The sequence below is a fragment of the Lemur catta genome, chromosome 11 (assembly GCF_020740605.2).
Source record: "Lemur catta isolate mLemCat1 chromosome 11, mLemCat1.pri, whole genome shotgun sequence".
In the NCBI taxonomy this organism is placed as follows: domain Eukaryota; kingdom Metazoa; phylum Chordata; class Mammalia; order Primates; family Lemuridae; genus Lemur; species Lemur catta.
This window is the reverse complement of record NC_059138.1, coordinates 37,207,919-37,224,882: the sequence shown is the minus strand read 5'-3', so window position 1 is coordinate 37,224,882 and position 16,964 is coordinate 37,207,919. Positions and strand designations below refer to the sequence as shown.

At 35.2% G+C, this 16,964-nt stretch overlaps 1 protein-coding gene across 1 annotated transcript in view; it reads left to right on the top strand.

The window, feature by feature from the left end:
• Window positions 1-16,964, top strand: part of PRKAR2B (protein kinase cAMP-dependent type II regulatory subunit beta) — an 86,798-nt gene that overhangs the window by 11,626 nt on the left and 58,208 nt on the right. The window contains exon 2 of the mRNA XM_045565455.1: window positions 10,117-10,152. Coding sequence (XP_045421411.1) covers window positions 10,117-10,152 — 36 coding nt within the window. The remainder of the gene's footprint in view (window positions 1-10,116; window positions 10,153-16,964) is intronic.

Sequence of the window (16,964 nt, the reverse complement as noted above, 5' to 3'; positions counted from 1 at the left end):
TAGTATGGAAAAAAACAAAAACAAATTGCTTTCAGTTGCTGAATATTTAAGAGTAATGACGTTGAAAAATCTGAAATAGGGGAAACTCTTTTAAAAGTATGACTTCACTTTGGTATAGACTCTAGGTTTGAATCCTGGCTCTGCCATTTGGAACTTTTGGGACTTTGTGCAGCTTACAAACTTTATGATCTGTGCCTCACTTTCCTCATCCATGAAATGGGAATAATGACAGTACTTACCTCAGGGGGATGTTTTAAGAATTAGATGAATTAACAGTGCCTGGCACATAATAAGCATTATATATGGGTTTGTTCAAAACAAAAAGAAACAAATAGAAGTTCTAGAAGTCAATGAGAACATGACAGTTTTTAAAAAATGAAATTTGATTAGAAATGTAAGAAGCTAGAGATTGCTCTCAAGGCAATGCAATAATAGTAATTTTTTAAAAAAGTTATTAATGAAAAATATAAAAGTAAAGTCTTTAAATCTTTTAGCTGTGTTTCAAATTTTTGAAAACCTATGTTCCTTTAAATTGAGAGCCCTTGTTTAATTCCATTTGAAATTCAAGGTAAATAGTCTGACTTTTTAAAAAAGTAAAAAAGGAATGGGCTAAAGCTTTGCTTTGTTTTCATACTATCCTGTCCCTTGGGAATCAATGTTTAACTGGTGGAGTAAGTAAATTAGTGTGTGCAAAAATCTCCAAGTTTATGGTCTTATTTAAGTTTTAGCAAGTAATTTTAAACAACTCAGGAAAGAGTAGGTAGGAGTATTGAAAATAGTTACTTTATTTAAATGAGGCAGATGCTTGTAGTAGAAACATAAATTTGTGCCTGAAATATAAATTAATTGGAAAAAATTAGTTGCATTAAATTGACAGCTTGTTGCCATTTCCTCTTGTCATAATATTTATAAAAGTAAGCTCATGGTGGGACAAATTTCTACCTCTCCAAGTTTTACATTAGTATGTGGTTTTATTCTGAAAACCCATAATTCTGTACTTGTTCAACTACAAATTGCTAATATCTTAATATATTCTTAGAAAGAAAAAAGACAGTCTTTTTGGATCTTTGTTTTTATATGAAATTGTTTTTTTTATTTGAATGTCATTAACAGCAGCTTACTAACTTAGCAGTGTCTGGACTTTTGATTCATAATAATTCCTTAAAAAGAATCCAAAAGGTATTTTAGTGTTTGAATTTTAACAAAAACTCATTTATGAAAAGGATATCTTATGAAAAATATTTTAGGAGCATATTTAGCATTAAAATACAATGTGAACTAATCTGGTGGGGCTGATATCAGAAAATCGAGATTTTTATCTGCCAAAACCAAGTAGAGCAGAAAATTATTTTTTCTTTATTTTTTTAAATTGTGGGGCCATTTCCAATACATAGAAAAACAGAGACTAAAGAACACTCATGTAAGCAATCTCCTAGCTTTGACAAATTTTAACATTTTGGTACCCTTCAGATTTTTTTTTTTCCTTTTAAGGGTATATACCACATATAGTCAGAGTCCCTTTGTGTCCTCTCTCCTGTCCCATTCTCTTAACTTCTCTCTCCAAAGATAACCACCACCATGATGAATTTGGTGTTTACATTTCCTGTGCATGATTTTGTACTTTTACTACATAGGCATTTATCCATAGGTTAGAAATTGTGCTATTTTGAATATTTTCAAAGTTTATATAAACTTTGCACTCATAGAAGTTTACTACATAGGCATTTATCCATAGGTTAGAAATTGTGCTATTTTGAATATTTTCAAAGTTTATATAAACTTTGCACTCATAGAAGTTTCTTTTAGGTAAGCTATCATCCTTCAACTTGCTTTTGAGAACAATGTTTGAGATTTTACATTGATTCATGTAGGTCTAGTTCATTTATTTTAAGCTGCTATGTAGTGTGTATACCCTTATATACACAAATGAAAAGGTCTGGGGTGGGCAGGAAGGGAATGGTCCTCTAGGGTTCTCCAAACCATACTTTGAAAACCATCTTTAAACACTGTAGTTCATTTGTGTAACATACACACAAGTCCACTACAGCACTATAACAACAAATTGGGAACAACCAAAATATTTACCAGTTGATAAAGTGTATATTTTTATAAGGGTAAAAGTTATAATACTACTACTAAGGTCGGGTACAGTGGCTCATGCCTGTAATCCCAGCATTTTGGAAGGCCAAGGTGGGAAGACAGCTTGAGGCCAGGGGTTCGAGACCACCCTGGGCAACATAGTGAGACCTCATCTCTACAAAAAATATTTTGAAAAATTAGCTGGGCATGGTGGTGCATGCGTGTAGACCCAGCTACTTGGGAGGCTGAGGTGGGAGGATCCCTTGAGCCCAGGAGTTCAGGGTTACAGTGAGCTATGATCTTGGCAGACCATCCAAGGGACAGAACGAGAACTTGTCTCTATTAAAATATATATACATGTATTTTCCTAGGATTTGCTTTGTTTTTTTTTTTCTCTTATGCTCTCAAAAGTATACTGTAAAGTTTTCCAGAGAGTACATGGTGTTTTATGATATTGCAGCACATTGAATGCTGAAGCAGATATGAGAACCCAGCTATCTTCTGTCATGCCAGATTTGCAAGCATGTAAAACAGAGTCATTCTAAATTTTACTAAATTTTGTTTGTTTGGAAGATATAGTTATTTTCTATCAAAATATTTATAATGTATAATTTTTATTATTAATTTTAAATTAATAGTTTAAACATTTATCCATTTTAATTTCTAATACAATAAATATTGATGGATATAGCCTACATAAGCAAATAATTTTTAAAAGTATAAAGTAGTTGACAGCTAACATTCAATATTGTCAGACTTTAACAGGCTTTGCCAATAGGATAGTTGATAGATGGAATCTTGTGAATTGAGTTTTCTTTTCCCTTATTACTAGTCACATTGAACATCTTTTCATGTTCATTGATCATATTTGTAGTTCATCTTCTGTGAAAATTTTTTTTTGTTCTTTGCCATCTTTCCTATCTGGCTGATTATGTTTTTCTTATTGATTTGTATGAGGAGTTCTTTTCTTTTCTCTCTCTCTTTCTCATTATTCTTTTTACAGACTAAAATCTAGGTTATGTTTTCATAATTATGGGGCATAAATTGGATTGCTTTTTGCTACATGAAATCAAAAGCCAAAGGCTAGTCAAGCTCTTGTGTTTTTAAGTCTATTTTTTGTTTTCAGCCAATACTGAATTTTAATTTATGGGTTTCACAAGTTTAATATGTATCATATATATAAATGTCACATTTATCTAAATAATCTTTAGGTATCAGGGAGTACCCCATTATGTTAATTTTTCATTAGTACTATTCCTTCAGCATTTGTTGAACCTGGCGTATATTATATCAAGCAGTGTTCTAAGCATTGGGCATACAATAATGAAGCTGATAGACAAGGGAAGACCCTGCCCTTATGGAGGTGATAGTCTAGCATGGGAAGAAACAGACAATAAACATAAAACATTAGATCTCTGCAGGTAGCATTGGTGGCTGTGGGGAAAATAAAACAGGATGCTATGACTGAGAAGAACTAGAGGGGCTAATTTCAGATACAACCTTCCTGAGTGTACATGGCTACATGAACAAAAATGCCTTTTTGTAGCTTTCTTATGTTTCGAGTTCCCAGGCTAGTGAGATTTGCTGACCAGAACTTTGTGACTTTCTGTTTCACTGATTCATTCCCTTTTGAGTTGGTTTTTCCCCCCAGAAATGGTGGAGCCTCCTTGCAACCATGAGATAACTACCAGGCCTTATACCACCTTGTTGTCCAGGGAAGACAAAATAAGGGACTCCCCTCCACTGATCATGCCTGAGGACCCGCCGAGTAACCTAATCCCCACATCCCACCTGTGCACAAGACTGAAAGAATGACCAATATTAACCTCTAGCTCATTATACTACTAAAATCTCTGCCTTGGGAGAGACTTATCCACCATCTTTTTATCACGCTACATATAATATGTACTAACATGATTTCTCATTGCACTTGTGTGCCCTGTACTCCACCCTAAACATGTAATGGTGCTCACTCACATCATGCATTATTCATTTCACCTCTAGAAAAACCCCGACCCCGTTGGTTAGTCAGTTGAGGAGGTGGATTTGAAGCAGTCCATTTCTCCCATCTCCCAGTTGACGTGTCCTCCACAGTAAATCTCCTTTCTTCCTGGACAGTCCTTGTCCCAGTAATTGGCTTTCTATGCAGTGAGCAACAGAGAGAAGCCCCCTTGTGGGTTCATTAACATGAAGAGGGGTCCTTTGAGCTGAGACTGGAATAGTGGGAATATCTTCATTCTGTGAAGATACAAGGAAGTTTTTGAATATAGGTGTTTTCTATCACTGCACTCATGTGAGTAGGCCAACCTTAATCACATTCCTCATCGTTCTCTCAGTTGGTCTTCATTTCAAAGCCCATATTTTTCAAAATTACCCCTTGCTGGAGCTGTTTTGTTGTGACTTTATGGATTGTGTAGCACTTTGAACTCTGCAGCTTTCGACTTTCCTGGTATTCTTAGTCTAGTCTGGATTGTTTGCTCTTGTAAGCAGAACATCAGTCTTCATAAATCTACCCTTTGCATGTATCCGACCATATAGATTTAGAAGAGACAGTCTAGCATATGGAGTGGCAGAGATTAAATATATGTAGTTTCAACAGTGGCATTTCCTATCTCCTTGTTTTCCTCTTCTGAGCTCACGTTTAAAATCCTGAAAGTATTTGGGAACTTTTCTCTTGGTGTTATTGCCTCAACTCTCTGTGTGGTTTTATAAAAAAAAAAAACTTAGCCATTTTAAGACTCTTCTAACTGTAACTGTATTTTTCTTTCTGTTCCTAAGAGGGCTTTGTTGGTAAAGTCCTCATGAATTAAAAAATAGAGAATCATGTTCATTCATAAGCAAAGGTTAAATTTTTTCCCCCAGTTTATGATTATATTACCTTGATATATTAAAATATTAGCTATAGTTTGAGGAGTTTGGTTTATAAATAGAAAGAACCTCCTTAAAGTTGGAACTTTCTAAAAGCCCAAGCATCTATATTTTATCTCACCTGTCCCACCTCCAGCCATGACATATGTCTAGGTGGTTTGGACACCTGATCTCTGTCCTTCATGGTGTATAATTGAAAAGGAAGAAGAAAATTGGTCCCCTAAATGCCTGCCTCTCAAGTAGATCACATTATGTCTAGTAAGAAGTGCTTTGAGGTATACCATTCGTAATCTGTGTCTTTTTAGGATCAAGACCACGAAGCTTTGACTAGTAACCTCCAACTGTGATTCTATCCTGGTACCCTCGAGCCCCTCCAGAGACTGAATCTCAGCAGATGCTTAAATGCCATGTATCTGAAAGTACTGCTCAAAGGCTTGTAGAACAGTGACAAGTAAAGTACCGAGTATTTGTAAAAGTGGTCAAGGCTCGCCATTTTTTAACAAAAATATCAAAAATAAGTGATCCTTTTCAATACCAGGAATTAAACATGTTGTGTCTGTTAGGTTAATTAGTAAAATATGTCAAGTTTTTTGTTGTTTATTTGCTTATTTGCTATTGATCTTTTTAAAAAGTTAATTCTTCCTTGGTTCAGGGGTGAGCCTTATTTCACTTTAATTTTTGAAGCACAAGCATAAGAGAAATTAATTTATTCTGAGCTAAGTATTTACTGTGTCAAAAATAATTAGCTTGTCTGATTTCAATTTACACAGTCTAGAATCTTTTATTTAGACAGTTAACAGATTCAAAAAGTATTTATTGCTAGAAAAGGAGACTAATAGGACCATAGGGATACTGATTATTCAGTTGAATCCAAGATTATTCTGTATATTTCGCTGCAGGGTGTATGAATACTTCTCCACAAAAGGATTATTTAACTAATGTGGCTCCAATATAGATAGAGTAGTTTATTTCTTAGTTTTTGTTTTTTAAGTGTGTGTGTGTGTGTGTGTATGTGTGTGTTTATGACTTAGATCACAACTCAGGGCTTTGATTTCTTTAACTTGGGATTTCTCCCGCAGCAGTACACTCAGAGATGCAAACTGTGTGCACTGCTGTCAATCTGGCTTTCCTTTTTGAGGACCAAACTCATTGCTTCATGCTTTCACCTGACTGCTTTTGTTTTTATAGACTTAAGGTTTTTTAGTTTTCTACTGAATTTCTCTTTCACCTAATTCTTTCTCAGTTTGGTAGCTACTTGAAACTATTGCAGTTGAAAATATACTTAGACTTGGCTAAGCTCTTCAGGGGCCGGTCAGGGGCTCCATTCCAATTCCAGTGCCTGGTGTTCACACTAAATACAGAAGTAAAATTAGTGGGGACAAGGGTGCTTGCTCTGTTTACTTTAGAGTTTATTGATTTCATTCTGCAGGTGTTTACTCAGCACCTCTTATCTGCCAGACACTGTGTTAGGCATTGGGCATAAAGAAAGCTCTGAGAAGATAAGCAGTTCCTGCTGGCCCAGTGCAGAACTCAGAGTCCAACGGCTATGGGAGGCATTTTCACTGTGCAGGCAGAGGCTCCTTCAGTTTATCTAAAGCAGCGGAGGATTTTTCTTGTTAGGGTACTCCAGGATTAAAGAAGACTCGAATCAATTACACTTCTAGGTCTCTTGGGAGCAGAGGAACTGAAACTAATCTAGTGGAGTATAGTTGGGCAACTAAAAGGATCTCCAGTTATCCAAGCATGAAGATATTCATAGGAACGCAGAACTCAGTGTTCCCTGCAATGGCATTTGGGAGAGAGTCAAACCTACATAAATATTTCTGTATTTTCCCTTGGGGATTCACTAAAATCTTAGATTATATCCTCTCAAAAATGTTAGCAGTTCAGTATATTCTTAAATCATATTTGTTTGTTTCTTCAGGCAGACAATATGTTTTCTGTTTTTTTCCTTCTATCTTCTCCTGGTCTCTAGCTTTCCCTTTCTTGTTCTGTCTGTGTGTCTGTGTGTGTATATATATATATCTATATATGTATATATATATCTATAGTTTGTGTGTGTGTGAATGTATATATTCTCAGAATATCCGTAGAATAAGAAAATCTAAAGATGAAAATGAAGAGTCTGAGAAAATTTGACTTGACGAATTTTAAAACATCTGCATCTGTTTACTTTTTTTGAGAATTTTTATTGCTTTTTACTTTGCATATTTAAAAAATCATATTAGCTCACAATAAATAAACTTCAGTCTTTACAGTTGAATAGGAATTTATAGTTGACAGTTACTTCAAAGATGTTTAGTTTTTTTTTTTTCTCCATAAGAACCCCCTGAAACCTGAGAGGGCAGGTCTTACTCTCCATATTTCATAAATTGAGAATTTAAGTCCAGGTTATACGACTTGCCCATGGTTTCACAGCAGGCGATGGGGCAGTGGGATCCTCACCTTCATCCTGCTCCCCCTCCCTGACTTAGGTTCCCAAGAGAAAAAGGACCAGGGGTATCATGGCCAGATGTACATTTCTTTATTTCCAGTAAGGCTTCCGCCCTGAATCTCAGCCTTCTTCCCTGTTTTGGTAGCTAGACTAAAAAACCTAGAAAAATTGTGAAGGTGACTGTTAACTTGCCTAAAATTTATATAGGCAATATATAAATACATTGTGTTTCATCCCTGCAAGTGGATATGGAGGGATATGGATATGAGATTGGATTTGTGGTGATGTCAGAGGGCAGTATTTACCTTCACTACTGCATATCACTTACCTGGTGCACCCATCTTCTTACCTGTCCAATCCCAGGCCCCATTTACTGTTGGGAAATGAAAATCATAATCTTATAATCTGTCTACTCACAATTTAGAAACTGATATAGGATATCTAGCAAAAATGTCAAGGAGAAATAAAGGAAAGTAATTTATAGTAAGTAAAGTGTATTTAGTGTATTTCAAAAGGTATGTGCTTTGGTATGGATCTCAGAAGACATAATGCAGTTAGATTCTCCCACCCAGATGTAGAATCACTAAGAATATGAAAGCTGCAAATGGAGTCTGATCAAACATGTTGTACTGGCTGTACAAATACCACAAGTGGCATTTCACCAGTCAGGTGGTTTCCTGAAACAGTGAACATCCATTAGTAAAATTCCAAACAAAACAAAATTCAAGAAGAAAAGAAAACAAAAGTCCTTTGATTTTTGTTGTTGTTGTATTGTAGAAAATTCGATGTCTATAAAAACTGCATAAAATAATCCTGTGTATGTGTAAAGCAATGTTAGGATCTAGGCTCAGATGTTTGTAAACACACTTTTTTGCCGATGTGAATGCCCAGTGCACTATTTGAAAGTCATGCAGGACAAAAGTTGTGGGATGCATGACAGTTCTTTGTGGTGCAGGACAGTTGTGGAGTTTGCCTACCTAAGACCAAGGGTGTCCTCTGAATTACTGTGACAATCGAAATTGGCCTTAGAAATTTAGAAAATACCTTCTAGATGGTGATGCCACTTGTGTGGAAAATTTCTGCCTTAAACACTTCAGAAAGACACAGAACCTAAGGACCCTACAAGAACGAAGACTTCCCGACATTTTAAACCAGAAGCTCATAGTCCTATGGTTTCCTCATCTAGAGAGGCTCCAGGGGGCAGGAGGGCAGAGAATGTCTACTCTATTTTTGCCCCAAGGCTGAGATAGGTTTTTAACCTTCACCTTGCCTTTATCTGCCTGCGCCCTCTGTTCTGCTCTGCATTCCTGTAGTTGAACTGTTTTGCACTTTGTTTCCATTCACTGTCCTTGTAGCCTGCTGAGGAGGCTCTCTAGACTAGGTTCTGCAGGAGTTGTGAAAAAGGGGTTTGAAAGCGTCCAAGAAAACTGATGAACGCTGGTGTGTGTGTGTGTGTGTGTGTATGTGTGTTAAAACATACATAACATATAATTTACCTGATGAAAGTTTTTTATGTAATTTGTGACTGCAAATATATGGCTACAGTATTTTGGTATGGAAATAGTAAAAATTTTATCTCTTTTAATCAATTTGGAAGATATAATTTTGCTATAAACTATAATATTTTAATAATTGGGTTTGCGAATTATTTCACAAAGTTAATCTTTAGTAACAATGAAGATCAATATAGAAGAAAATAATCACTTCTAATTGTATAATTTCAGGAATCAGTATTTTCACTTTCTGTTCTCTCTGAGGCGGCATTTTGGTGCTAGATACTCCTAAGTTCAAATTCTCCAGCTCTGGCGCAGGGTAGCCGTGTGATCTAAAGCAAATTAATAAATTTCTCTGGGCCTTCCTGTAAAATTTATTGTTTTAAAAGTATTAAAAAATAGTACACGTGTGACATTCTGTCACCAAAATATTCTGTATAGTACATGATATCCTTTTTTAATATAATGTGAACCATAAATTTTACCTGCTTATCTCAAGAAAGAAATTTTTTTTTTTTTTTTAAAAACTTGACTGGTTGAGATAACTGTCAGCAAAACCAAGCAGAAACATAGAGCTGAGTCGAGTTAGAATGGCAGATGGTAGGCTTGCCGGCGGGGTGGTGCACACACCAACCTGAAATTGCCGCCTTCAGTGCAAGGATTTGCATGTCATGGACATTTGGGTTGCACAAAAATCGTCAAAACCACAAATATTAAATCTGAAACTTTCCTTCACTTAAAAATGGTTTCAGTGTACATGAGCATTTTTAGTTTTGTTTCCTAATTTTATCATTTTAAAAATGATGTTGCTAGATTTATTCACATATTGCTTTTTCCTTCTCTAGGAGTACTGCCTTAGGATAAATCTCTTAAAGTAGAATTACTGTATTAAAGGACATAAACCTTTTATAGCACTTGCCGTAATTGCCACATTGTTTTTTTAAGGTATTATATGGATTTACACTGTCTCCAGTTAAGTAGTTTCAGCCATGTATATATAGGGATTTTTATTTTAAACTGTTTTGGGGGAACTAATTTAATAGGTAAAATATTGATTTTAATTTATATTCCTTTGGTTATTAGTGACTTTAAACATTTAACTTTCATATACTTATTTCCTCATATATTCATTCATATTTTTCTGTATTTAAATTATAGGCTCACTTACCAACTTGAGCCTTTTCAGGGTTTTGGGAAAATTAGACTTTTTATCTAATCATACTTTTTTGCCTTTTCTTTTAGCTCCAGTAATAAACCGATTCACAAGGCGTGCCTCAGGTAAGTCTGACTATATTATGGATTTTGCTTACTAATGGTGATATTTGAAAAATGATAGTAGTATTGGACATGAAGTTACAAAGAGAATAATTGCTGTAGAGTAATAATTTATTTGTCATTTATTTTCCCAGAAAACACAACTATCTGATGTAATCATGATCTAGGACATAATTGAAAATGAAAAAAGTTTAGAGTGGCTAAATTTAAAATCACACTGTGCACTAAGCTGATGTGCCTTTTTAAATGGAGACTCTCACCCCAATGTGTTTTACTCTTGCTCTTGATAAGATTACTGCTTGCATAGTTATCTGATTTATCAGCCACAATTTAGAAGCAGTGATTTGGCAGATTGGTGAAGGGCATCCTAGAAACAGTGATGAGTGAGAGTTTTTATAAAATAGAGTTTTAAATAAGGGACAGGAAAATTATTAAAATGCAGATATAAGGACTTGTCATTATGGGGCCATTTAGAATTGGAGGAAATTGCTTTACATTTGTTAATGTCCCTGAGGCTATTGCTGTCTTAAATATACCTCAGTAACCTAATAATGTACAGTCATAGTGATAGACCTTGGTCATTGACAAGTGTTTAAATTAGGTTCAATATACTGCTACTGCCTAAATTGGTAGGAAGTATGGGACACAAGAGCATTTCTATTCAACATGGTTTAAGTAAAATGGGTTTGGGCATTGAAATGGATAAATTATTATTTGGAAAATTCACCCTGTAGAATGCCCTTTTCTCAGAAGATAGAGGACAAGTGAAGTGTTTCTATGTTTGGGTTGAGAAAATTATTCTTTCTTTTAACTATAACTGAAGATTTTTTGTTGAAAAACACAAACATTGCAGATTATCTTTGGAGTTTATATAATACAAATTAGTGATTTATTTCATAAAACTAACTATTTCTATCTTTGCTATAATATTAAAGATATTTTAAAGTTGAATTTTATTTTTGATTTGTTAGCAGTTACTTGTATAATTTATTCTTATTATGTAGTGACTAGGTCTGTAGGAACAAGAATTAGGAAGATGTGGTATATTGGCATGGTATCTACTTTACCATTCTGATTAATTGATCATAGGCTCCAAGATATAGATTAGTTTTAAAACACCACTGTTTTACTCCCCTAACCCTGCCAAATGTGTATCCAGTGTATCTTAGCAAGTTTTGGCTGGAAATGTAGAGATGATGGAATGTCAGTGAAGAAATACAAATTAAAATCAAATGTTGCATTTATTCCCAGAATGATAGGCAATAGGAAATGCCAATGAAAACAACAGGAAACAATTTGGTATAAGGTGATACTAAGTTCAGGAGCCAAGTATAGCAACAAACCTTAAAAGGAGTAATTGTTATCCCAGTAATATGCTGGAAACCATTATGAGAATGAATCTTAACATTTGATTATTAGAAGGAGAAGAGACCTAACTTATGGAGTGCCACTGATGGGTCCAGGCACTGTGCTAAGTATTTTGTATGCGTTTTCAATCTTTCAGGCAAGGGAAATAAAATTATATTTAGTAACTTTGGTAAAAAGAACAGTGGTATAAGAAAAAAAGTAATGGGACCTATTTAATCATCTACATATCTGTAATTTATTTTGACTTTCTTATTTTATGTCTTATAAAAGTTTGTCTAAAGCTTCTCAGGCAAAGAAGAATATAGAAACAGTTTTAAGATATTCCAAGGAGGAAATTCTACAACTCTTTCTTTGTTAATTTAATTAAGTGGCTCAAAATGAGGTTTAGTAGCAGAGATACACATTAACTTTTTAAAAAGTAACATTTTTATTTATATTTTATTTCTTTATTTTCCTGAAAATAAAGAATGATTACTCAAAAATAGAAAATTATATTTGATAATTAAAAATACTTCTTAAGATATATTTTTCTGATTAAGTTTTATTTCAGAAATACTTTTCAGAAATAAATTATACAACTTTAATGTAATAATTGTAATTTAGGGAAAGAAAATAAGTCAGGTAAAATCAAGCAGAAGTCAGTATAAAGTTTGTTTCTTATTTACCTATTCTATTTCTTCTTTATTATTTCAAAATAATTATGAGAGTAAATGTTTTATATATATGTAAAACAACAATAAATACAATATGTGTATCTCTGCATATTCAGTTACTGTTGATTGAAAAGAAAAAATTAATTTGAAATATCAATATATTTCTAACCTTCTGAGTTTCCTAAATCTTTGGGTTTTTGGCTTTTAATATTTGTACTACTTCAATCAAGCGTAATATTTTAAACCTGAGTAATTTAAACAAAACATTTCCCCTTTTTATACTTTTTTCTGTTGCTATGGTTCATGAAGATAAGAGGAATTTTTATGTTCAGAAAACAATAAATACATTATTTAGGGTCATTTTACACTTTTAATAACACTATTTGTGCTACATTCTCCTGTCTTCTTCATGTTTTCAGTGCCTGCCCACAAACCTGTCAGTTTTTATTTCTGTAAGTAAAAGGAATCATGCATTGTAGGATGTTAAAAAAAAGTATAAATAAAAGGAATTAGCTTCACTCAGTATTTTGAAACAGAATTCCTAGAATCTTCAAAGTTTGTAGAGGTTTCAGGGTTTCAATAAGCTAGTTTTCCACATGGTACAGAGTTGAAAGGCATGAAGTAGACTATGATTAATAGAAACAAGTGTAGATGAGCACCAGAAAAATAGAGCTCTACCTTATTAGTTAGATTGGGTTTTACAAAACATGATGAAAAACTGTCAGATGTCTTCTGAAATCCAGATGGAGTATATCTTTCGTATCATCCTGACAGCACCCCATAATCTTATTTTTAAATAGCACCCCATAGTCCCATTTTTAAACAAAAGAAAAAGGAATGCCGCTTTTGTTCTTTTTAAACCCATTTCAATTTAATAATCCCTTCTTACCGGTACATCCTTTAAAAATACAGAGAAATAGACTGGGCTGGTGGCTCACACCTGTAATCCCACCGCTTTGGGAGACTGAGGTGGCAGAATTACTTGAGCCCAGGAGTTCTGGCCTGAGCAACAGAGTGAGACCCTGTCTCTAAAAAGAGAAAAAAACATGTAGAGAAAGCATATACATGACCTATGTTTAGAATATGGGCTTTCTTTTTTGGAAGATTATTCTTTTTGATGGAAAAATGGAAATAATATACCATTTGTTGTTGCAGTCATTATTAAAAATTAGTGGTGGTAGTAGAGGTAGTAGCTTACTAAATTTTTGAAGAGTATAACTTAAAGCAAAAAATAATCCCGTTGCTTCATTGTTATGGGAAAGATTCTAAAGTTTGGAGTTACACACCAGACTTGAGTTCAAAGCTCCATTTTACTCTGTGAATTTACATGTAAGTTTTATTTTATTTACTTAAATAATTTTATTTTTTTTCAGTTCGGGATCTTAACAGCTATATTCAAGCTTGTTGTGAGGGTTAAATTAGATGGTTTTAATAAAGCTTCCAGCAGAGTGTTTAGGCTCTTAAAAATGTTGGTGCTTGGTTAGCCCTCTTCTCCCAAACACAGTTTAAAACAAAACAAAGTAATAAAACCCTCAGCTTTGTGCCTTAGCCTGTCAGAAAAATGTCTTAGTGTGTCATAACACTATTTGATATTAATCCTTTAATATGGGCATCTCTTTTTGTTGTTTGTGCATTATAATTTTTTAAAAAAAGATTATAATGATTTTCCTCTGTGGTTTTGTCTCCTAATTTGGGGGTGGGGAGGAAGTATCCAGTTAATCTTTAGACAATGCCTTGATGTTAGACCTCTTTCAGAATTTTTTAATCCCAAGATTTTATTAAAAAAAGTCATGCTTATGAAAAAGTTAAAGAATAGTTCAGTGAACACCTTTATCTAGGTTCCCCAATTATTAATATTTTGTCACATTTGCATGCTTTCTTCCCTCCTTCTTTACACACCCACTTATTTTTTACTGAATGGTTTAGGAATCCTAAATACTTCAGCCTGTGTCTCCTAAGAGCAAGGACATTCTTCTATATAATACAACACCCAAGGAATTTAGCCTTGATACAATCCTGCTATCTAATATAAAGCCTAGAGTCAGATTTCCTCAGTTGTCCTATCTTTTTTATTTTTAATTCAAACTCATTCAAGGATTTTGTATTGCATTTAATTGTCATGGCTCAATTTTTCTTTCATAAATTGACTCCCTGAAGTTTTTGAAATTTGCTTTTTTAGAGTTTTGAAGGTTATTCCTGACAATGAAACAGCTCCCTACGTCTCCTGTTATGAATTATTAGGTGGCCTGGGCACAGCCACTGTCTGGTCATTGTGCCCCGTTGACATCTGTGAAATATTTGCATTGACATTAGTATTACTTTCAAGGACTACTGTGGAGCATTACTTGCTCTAATAAGTAATTGTTTAAGTGAAAATGGAACTCCAAATTATGAATTTACTAATTTTTCTTTCTCATATAATTAACCATTCTTCAATTTTGTGCCATAACGTGAATATTCAATTTTACAGTATATTTTTAACACAGCTAAAATTTTACAGTTTTCTCAAAAGTAGCACTTAGAATAATTCAGAGGTGAAATTAAGTCTTTAAATCTCACACACCCACTGTGTAAAATGACATATTAAAAAAACTCAGTGAAATCACCCAGAACAGAAAATATTTAGTCCCCCAAAAAGTAGTGAAATAGCAGAAGTTCAGATCTTATCTTGAATCTGATTGAGGGAACATATGCTTCCTTGATTCATAGAGCATATGCTTCCTTTTGTTTTGTTTTGGAAATATTTTGTAGCCTTGTTTCTACTTTAAAGTTATTTGATGATAAGACCTTTTAACTCCCAAATTATTTTTTTCCCCAGAGGTCATTCTCATATTGTCAAACTAGTTTGGAGGTATGATTATAGTTACATTTATATTTTGTTTTTTAAAATCAGCTTATTTCGGATAACATTCCAAGCTTGGTAATCACCAATAGTTGACAATGCATATTGGGAGAATACTACTTTAACTAATTAATTTACTAATTCATTCAGCAGACATTTACTGAATCCCTATTGTGTGTCATGTGTAGGGCTAGGGATGCCAAGAAGAATAAGGAACAGCCCTTAGGAAGTTCACAGTCGAGCAGGGAAGCTGGCTGTGACTCATTGCATGGTAAATACTTTAATATCCACAAGGTGAAAAGGAGAGAATATGTAATTCTTCCAGGGCATGGCTCACAGAAAGGTTTGTAACATGAATTTCACCAGGAATATAAGGAGAGAGAGTATTTGTGCTTTGTCACTAACAGCTAGCTGTTTTTATTCAGCATTATTGTATAAAGTCCGTTTTCACAGTATGCTGCTGCTGCACATTTTGCCTCTGCCCTCAAGAACTGGGGCATGGTGTGAGCAAATGCCCAAGACGCAGACAGCAGGGACTTAGGGTCAGGTGCTGTTTTTGTCTTTAATTTACCATTGCTTCACAATATTAGTGTCTGCCTTACCAGGAGAGGCCATATAGGCTCTGGATTCAGCTAGGCCAGGGTTAGAGTAGTAGCTCTGCTACTCACATATCTGCTTATTAAAAGTGTATGTGAGTGTGTGTGTGTCCGTAGTAACCTTTCTAAGGCTCAGTTTTTCCAGGTATAAAATGGGAATAATACCTATCTCATAAGATTATTACTGTAATTAAACAATAGATAATCTATGAAAAACACTTAACACAGTATCCTCTCTAGTTTGGTTTCACAGTATCAGCTTGTTGTCCCAATGTGTTTCCTGGATAGGCAGGAGTTTCTTTTCTTTTCTTTTTTTTTGAGACAGAGTCTCACTCTGCTGCCTGGGCTAGAGTGCCGTGGCATCAGCCTAGCTCACAGCAACCTCAAACTCCTGGGCTCAAGCAATCTTACTGCCTGGGCCTCCTGAGTAGCTGGGACTACAGGCATGTGCCACCATGCCCAGTTAATTTTTCTATCTATTTTTAGTTGTCCAGCTAATTTCTTTTTTTTCTTTTTCTTTTCCTTTAGTAGAGATGGATCTCGCTGTTGCTCAGGCTGGTCTCGAACTCCTGAGCTCAAATGATCCGCCCACCTCGGCCTCTGAGAGCGCTAGGATTATAGGCGTGAGCCACCGCGCCTGGCCTGGATAGGCAGGAGTTCCTAGGAACTGGATCAGAAGTGGCTTGTGGACGGCAAAACTGGACATGGAGAGTTAGTCAGAAGGACCATACCCAGGGAGAGGCTGAAATCAAGAGTCAGATAACAGTTCCACTGAGGCAGCAGGATGAAACCAGAGGTGTCAGTACTGGGCAAGGAAGGTGACAAGAGAGGATGGAGAGTGGAACCTAAAGAGGCTGTCTGAGATGCCAGGGCACAGTCCCAGGGCTTTCTGTCCAGGCCTCCTCAGGTAGAGTGGAAGCCAATTAGGGGCTCCAGGCCACTTCTTGCACCTGTTGTCTCTCTGTGCCCAGACTAACATTAAAATGGATTCTCTCCTGTGATTCATTACAAACAATCCAAGTGAACAGAGCAAGTGCTGCTCCTGTCTCATGCCCAGCTGCTTGCCTGGCCTCCTCCATGCTCTGGCAGTACTCATTTACTGATGCTGCTTAAGCAAACTGTGTTCTTGCATGCCTTAGCATGCTGTGGGAATTGGGGCCCAGTGGAATCTATCAAAGTGGTGTGTCTCTGGTTCTTTTTTGTTAGGCCCAGGAATGCTGATAAACTATCTGAAGGCTAATGAGAAATTAGATTATCTCTTGAACTTAATTGCCTCTTCCCCAGAATTCTCCTTGAGCCTCCAGGGAAGGGAGAAAAGATAGTAGTAAAAACAACACGATCCACAGTTCACGTAGC